At 39.1% G+C, this 7,449-nt stretch overlaps 1 protein-coding gene across 1 annotated transcript; it reads left to right on the top strand.

Annotated features, from left to right (window-relative positions):
* Positions 1-2,789: 2,789 nt before the first annotated feature.
* LOC121865271 lies at positions 2,790-5,305 on the top strand. The gene is made up of 3 exons (XM_042364626.1): positions 2,790-3,014; positions 4,018-4,346; positions 4,881-5,305. The coding sequence occupies exons 1-3, from the start codon at positions 2,874-2,876 to the stop codon at positions 5,284-5,286; spliced, it is 876 nt and encodes a 291-aa protein (XP_042220560.1). The 5' UTR covers positions 2,790-2,873; the 3' UTR covers positions 5,287-5,305.
* The last annotated feature ends 2,144 nt before the right edge of the window (positions 5,306-7,449 follow it).

Raw genomic sequence — 7,449 nt, forward strand, 5'->3', positions numbered from 1 at the left:
AGATCATACCAACCACCCAAATGGCTAGGCAGCTGATATGATAAAAGAAAAAATTAATGGCATATGAGGATTGTTTTTGGTACATACAAACACTTTGAATAAGCTATTTTAATCAAAATGCTCTTTTCACGATATTTTGACATTACAGTACTGTAAGTAATCTCTCCATTAGCAGGAATCCCTCAAACCCGGAACTCTCCGATACCCGAAATTTAAATTATTTCGGAAAATCGTTCCTGAAGCCAGAAGTCTCCAGAAAATTATGGCTTTGGGAACGATTTTCCGAGGGGCACATTTTCAGGAAAATTCTGAGAAAATTTTCCAGATACCCGGAAAATTCCGGGATGGGGGGAGTTTTTTCCGGGTTTGAGAGATGAAAATCAGGTGCATTTTCTGGAAATTCCGAGAAAATTTTCCGGTACCCGGAAAATGATGGAAAATTCCAGGGATGGGGGATATTTTTCCGGGTTTGAGAGATGATGTAATGGGCAATTTCTGGAATGTCTGAGAAAATTTTTCCGTTACCAGGAAATCTCTCATTCCGGAAGTGCTTTGCACCAATTGTTCTGGCTAACGGAGATATCACTGTAGTATTACATTCTACAGATATTCCTCGTTTAGCATTAATTCACTTAACATTAGTTCGGTTTGGTGATTAAAAAAAATTCACATTTCTCACTTAATGTTAGGTCAGAATTTGGTTTAGCAATAGCTTGACTTACTAGTAAGAGGAAAAACTGGTGATGAAGTGGTCTGTGAAATGGCATGTTGCCATTGTTACATGTAATTAAACAATAAAAGTCATGCAACAAAGCGTGTTGGCACTCGTGCCTTCATTGTTAGCGGTGGCAATTGAACAGTGATTACATAAGAGCATCAAGATCGTATAACTGATGTGAATGTGTAAATCGATGTAGGATTATTAAAGTTATTCACGATTTTATATTGAAAAAACTCTCTACTGACCAGAGAAATAGGCTGGGATGTATACAATGACAAAATTATATGACAAGATTTATTCAGAAAATTTTTAATGAGTTTCATGGCTGTGATTGACCATCCACAGTGACAACAGTGACCACGGTGGAGGCTGAAAATAAATTGAAGTGAAAAAAAATTGGGGGCAAGCAATCAGGCACCAGTGCCTGGAAGTAACCAAGATATATTATTGGTGCAACAAAGAAGGTTTTTTTTTTGGATGTGTGTTTTCTCAAGGACTGTAATTGTGCTTATGATCCACCATTCACAGTGAGATACAGTGTATATAGTGATAGTACTTATAGATAAATCCATTGATGAGATTTGGAAAAGAGAACATAGTAGTAAAAAAAAAAAAACTAAACAAGCCGAACTGTCACAAACAGCATTATTGCTGCCCCAAAGAAAGTATTTTTTCTGTGCTTTCTAAAGGACTGATTGTCCATATAATTCACCATTCATAGTGAGATACAGTGCACATAGTGATAGTATGTAGAGATACTAACAACTTATCGAGGAGAACTGGAAAAAGCAAACAGAAAACAAGTCAAACTGTCATGGACAGCAGCACTGGACAGACGAGGGTGCCAGCAAGTTCATGAATGGCAGGACAGTTAAATGATTTTCTAAATAATATTAGTCTGCCACAAGGGCATGATCACTCACACATCTTAGTTCATTTAGATTACAATTAGTAGGTGTGATTATAAAGGAAGTCATCCCAGCGAAGAGTAAATTTCTTTGGCAGAATAAAGTGGAAGATTATGAAGGTGGCATCCCCCCCTCCCCCCAACACACCAGACACGAGACCTACGGTGGGAGCACTGCTGTGTTGTGAGGCTTTAAAAGGCCCTTGACAGAAAGGCACAAAAGCAATTATCATAGTAAAAATAAGTACAGGTATTATTACTATTAAACCATCTGTAGAATTACGTATAACACATCGTAAATTGGGTTAAGACTAAGAAGAATCTTACAGAGTCTGGACATCCCCCACTATCTCCCCTCAACCCCCATTCCCTCAGGATTGACAACGGCCACTGCTGTCAAGCACTACGTGTCCCACAGGTGTAAGTACATAAAAGGAAGAAGACAGTTTATGACAGGACATGAAAAAGGCATGGGGAACCAGAGACCAAAACCCCAGGGTCACCAAGTAGCTTGCTGACGTGCAATTGCTGCAAAGGGATGACGTCTAGGAGAAGATTGTGTTGGTAAGACAGCATCAGCGTTTAGGATGTTGCAGAATGCGATAAAGCAAAAAGGCTGTTGCTGGTACTGCCCTGACTGCATAACCAAAGTAAAGGAGGCTATTGCAGATCATCATAAGGGAATGAAAAACTTAAAGAAGACAATAGAGATCCTCGCTAAGACTTGAGGAAGTAGCTGACAGAACGGAGGGAGGAGTAGTGAAGAAATTTTATGCTCAGGCTTTAGCAGGGTCACAGAAGTTGACGGAGAGTAATGCAGAATCTGAACAGATCCTTCAGCAGCTAGGGATTCTGCAGAAGTGTATTGAATGGCAACTAGTAGACCTACTGATAGGGGAGAGGAGGAACAATGGAAATGTTTTGAGTTCAAGAACAGCATAATAGTGTGTGTAGTCCCTCAGAGCCAGTCGGAGGAAGTTGAGAGTAGGAAAACACATGATAAGTTGCAGTTTGAGAGTATTTGTACAGAGGCTCTTAAAATGTCAGCCCCCCTCAGGATGTGAGGACGCTGGGACAAAAGCAGGAGGACAAGTCTCTTCCCTTAAGGATCACACTAGTGAGTGAGGATAAGAAATGGGAAGTTATTCGGCAGGCAAAGAAATTAGCAAGGAGTGAAGTATTTAGGAATATATTCATACACCCAGATTGCACGGTAATGCAGAGGGAACAGCACAAAAAACGCCTATGGTACTTGAAGCAGAGGAGGGAGGATTCTATGAGAAACGGGGATGGACATACATGGGTTATGTACAAGGGAATGGTAGTGGGAGCAAGAGCGCCAACACAGAAGCAGGGGACAGCGAGACACCTTCCACCCAGGAGGAGGTGAGTGCATGTAAACAATGTCATCTTTGACCACACCCCACAAAATACAATGTATTTAGCAAATGCTGTAGCTGCTGAGAATGTAAGGAGGCCGGAGTCATTACCAAGATCAGAGACATTACCAAGAACAAATTCCTGCTTGAAAGTCATGTCCAGTACACTAATACTGACACGTTTTTTGACAAGAGAGAGAAGGTGTTGTAGAACTGTTGTGCAAGAACAGGGGAATGTGAGTTCAATATAGATCGATATAACTCATTTATGAACCTCTCTCAAACAACTTGCAAGAGGGGTGTGGATATCTATGCTAAGTAAGACCTTAGAGCCAGCCAGGTGAGGGTACAGGGGATGATATTTTTAAAGAATAAAAGCGGTGTAAAATTAAGTTAAAGGGGAGAGACTTACTTATTGTCGGGTGTGTCTAGAGATCTCCAAACTGTAGCTTATTAAACTAGAGTTGTTGGGGAAAAAAGGATCATCTGTCATTACCGTAACCTTTGTGAAGTAGCTACCATATGAGTATTTTTTAGATGTTATGCTATGTGAACATATGCTATTGTGTCTGTGTGTAAAATGAGTGTAGGGTAAAGCATGTACTGTAGATCATTTTCCTAAAAAGTATTTAATCAGTATTAACTTGACAGGACAAAATGTGTGAAGTTATTGATGGACTTTTTTGTTTTAAGTTATATTTACATGTACTGTAATTATTTCTTGTAATAGGTGGCTAAAAGGATGAAAAGATGCCAGTCATTTCATGGTTTGGTACACTTGTTCAGCACCATTATACTGTATTGTAGTAACATTAACAAATAAAAATATTAACACTGAAAATAATTTTCAGTAATGCCATATGTTTTTAAATATTATTCATGGATGAATTGTAAGTCAAAAGCAAGAATTACAATGAAGTAATCAGCTCTGTTGGAAATTGATAATTTTAGTCATAAATTGCCTTTCACAAATTTGTATAAAGCAGTGCATATCCCATTTCCCACCACAGGACATTAAAGGTGGCTGTTCTACAGCAAATGCAGACTGGCCATACTTTCAAATACTTGATCAAGTAGTTCCTCTCATGAGAAAAGAAAAGATTGAAAAAATACCACACTCAAGTTTAGACCACAGAGATCTTGATGCACCTCACGACAGTTTACCCAGCCCTCTAACCACTCCTATTGTTCCTGAACAAGATCCTTTGTCAGAGGCCTCTGATCCCTTATCAGTGACCTCTGTAAATACTGTTATGGTGTCAGCCCAGTCATCCACTGTAGGAGATGGTAAATGCAAGATTGAAGCTGTCGATGGTGAGCCACCTCGGAAAAGGGGAAGGTATGGAACCTTTATCTATACAATACGATACCGTACTCCTGTTCTAGTTTAACTCTCTCTGCTATGTTGCCCATTGTAATGGGGGGTTACTTACTAGGGGTCCCATGAGCTCTTTTAGCTGAGTTCCTGGCACCTTCAAGTGTTGTTTTGTTAATATTTATCAAATTGATCCCCATTCCTTCCTTCTCTTCCACAGCCAATCTCAAATTAGGGGTTCATGTTGAGGTTGCTCCCCCTCGCTAGAAGGAATAAGGAGGAGGTACTTAGTTAGATTTAATCACTGCTCTAGACAATCTTTCACTTTTTTGGAGGAACTAAAGCAGCTTGTTCTCTCTTAGAAGCCTATGACAGAGAAGGGAGTGGTATCATTGCATTCAAAGGGATTAACAGATTTCACCTTACTGGCATCCACAGAGTGAAAGGGTTTAAAGAGTGTTTTCAGGATCAATTCTCCATTTCTGCATCTGTTGATATACAGGTACATCTAACATTATGTTACCTAATTACCTCAAAATCTACACTTGTATTTAACAGAGGTCGACGTGCAGCTCAACGTGCCAGAGATAGATGGTGGGGTGCTGTAGAAGATGATGACATGGGCTCAGATTCAACAGGGATAGCTGTGAGAGGAGAACTTACAACTCAGCAAGGAACACCAAAATCCTCCACAGTTGATAACTTGGATCCTTCTCAAATGGAAGTCCAAACATTTCACATGCTAGAATCATGTTCTTCAGCACTGGCAGAAATCCGTGAGACACTTAGATTACACACTGAGCGACAAGAGACCTTGATGCAGGTCAGTTTTCTTGATTCAGGGAAGTTTGGGAATTTTCTGAAAGAATCAGAGTTGTTTAGAATGTATTTTTACTTGAATGACATAATGACATTAGATCTCTCTTATTATTCACCTCCTCTAAGAAGTATCTGTATCCATTGATCCATCCCCACACACAAATAAAAGATAACAAAATAAACATGTTGCAATATGTTCATAAATCCAGGTTAAGATATATATATATATATATATATATATATATATATATATATATATATATATATATATATATATATATATATATATATATATATATATATATATATATATATATATATATATATACACACACACAGTGGGGTATGCTATAACGAACGTAATTGGTTCCAGAACCTCGTTCGTTATAGCATTCGTTCATTATAGGATTAATCCGTTCCAGGCCCCCAAATACAACCGCTTAACACTAAAAAAATTCTGTGGAAAATGTAAAAAATATGGTACTTTATCTTACCTTAGTGTTATTCAGCATGCAGGTACCCCTAAACACTGGCACATCACTATCACTTCCACTGGGAGTCTTGGCTTTAAGGTCCTCAAACAATTGTTTAGCCTTCTCACAAATTATAGCTTCACTAATGTTACCACTTGCCATTTCTTTCTCCTTTATCCACACTAAGAGTAAATTTTCCATCTCTTCAATCACATTACACTTTGCTTTGCTAAGTCTAAAGATTCCCTTAGCCACTTGCACAGTTTTTAACTCCTCTTTATTCTTCAAAATCGTACATATAGTCGATTTAGCCATCCCATATTCATACTAAGTTTCGCAATGCTTCTTCCATTCTCACGTTTCTTTACAATTTCTTTCTTAGTTTCAAGGGTTATTAGCTTTCTCACTCGCTTTGGACGACTCATTGTTACAATTGTATACTTGTATAACAAAATAGTTATACAAATAACGCGAATTTCCACATCAAAAGACGAAATTTCAACAATAACAGTGGTGCACTGGCTACACAATGAGACAAAGATGGCGCCTGACGCTCTTGTTGTGGGTCGCGGCACAACAATATTCATGCACCAGGCGAAATAGTCCCGTATTCATCCGCGTTCGTTGTAGGAGTTGCGTTCGTTATAGCATTCTCAATTTTATAGGTAAAACCGTTCGTTATAGGAATATTCGTAGTAGGATCCGTTCGTTATATCATACCCCACTGTGTGTGTGTATATATATATATATATATATATATATATATATATATATATATATATATATATATATATATATATATATATATATATACACAGCCCGACCCCCAAACTCCACTTTTTGACGACAAATAACTATGTTGTAGTAAAAATTCTATCTTAACTTTATGGTGGCATGAAAAACAAGTAATATAGAAGAGGTTAGGTTAGGAAAGATAAAGGTTAACATAGGAAAAATAAAGAATAGGTTAAAAAACGAAAATTTTTGAGGAACACTTACGGTAGTAGAAGAGATGGGTCGGCATACGGGGATGGAGGCTGGTTCCGAGGCAGAGGGCAGATTACTGCCCCTCAGGTGAATCACCATTACTAGGTGAATCACCATTACTAGGTGAATCAATATCACTGTCACTTACAGTTGTCATGGCTTCCCTGACAAATCCCTCAAAATCAACTTCACTATCACTATCACTGGCTTGGGCTGGCTGTGGTGGGTTGCGGTAAGGAAAGGTTTCTCTCTGGGGGTGGTGGTCCGGCGGAAGCCATTTTACGGAACAATGGATGCGCGTTAACCCGGCGTGGCCTTGAGGGATGAAACTGCCGCGGCTAGGTCAAGCGTCGTCTCTCCTCCCTCCCTCCCTCCCCGGGGTAGTCACGTCATAATACTTTAAGCCAATTACAGCTAGCAGCAGAGGGGGGTAGGGCTGCATGGCCAATCACAGTCCGAGACGTCATATGACGTCAGTGATAACGCAACAAAGACACACACTGCGCAACCTTACCGCGCCGCTTGCCCAAGCGGAGGGAGGAGGAGGGAGAGGCAGGCAGGCAGGCGGGCGGGCGGGTGGCGCGTGGGCAAAATCTAAAAATAGCATCCGAGCCGGACACTCACCGCGTATGTGGAAAAAACCCGCGTTAAGTGAAAGTTCAGCTTTGGCAAGGCACCGCGTATATGCGAAAACGCGTTAGGCGGGGTAAAACTATATATATATATATATATATATATATATATATATATATATATATATATATATATATATATATATATATATATATATATATATATATATATATATATATATATATATCTATATATATATCTATATATATATATAT

Source organism: Homarus americanus, unplaced genomic scaffold (assembly GCF_018991925.1).
Source record: "Homarus americanus isolate GMGI-L3 unplaced genomic scaffold, GMGI_Hamer_2.0 scaffold25228, whole genome shotgun sequence".
Taxonomy (NCBI): Eukaryota; Metazoa; Arthropoda; class Malacostraca; order Decapoda; family Nephropidae; genus Homarus; species Homarus americanus.

Excerpts from the sequence above, each read along its gene's own strand:
- LOC121865271 (XM_042364626.1), top strand. The coding sequence starts at position 2,874 with ATGGTACTTGAAGCAGAGGAGGGAGGATTCTATGAGAAACGGGGATGG. Across the intron at positions 3,015-4,017 it reads CACCTTCCACCCAGGAGGAG|GACATTAAAGGTGGCTGTTC; the intron begins GTGAGTGCATGT and ends TTCCCACCACAG. Across the intron at positions 4,347-4,880 it reads CCACCTCGGAAAAGGGGAAG|AGGTCGACGTGCAGCTCAAC; the intron begins GTATGGAACCTT and ends TGTATTTAACAG.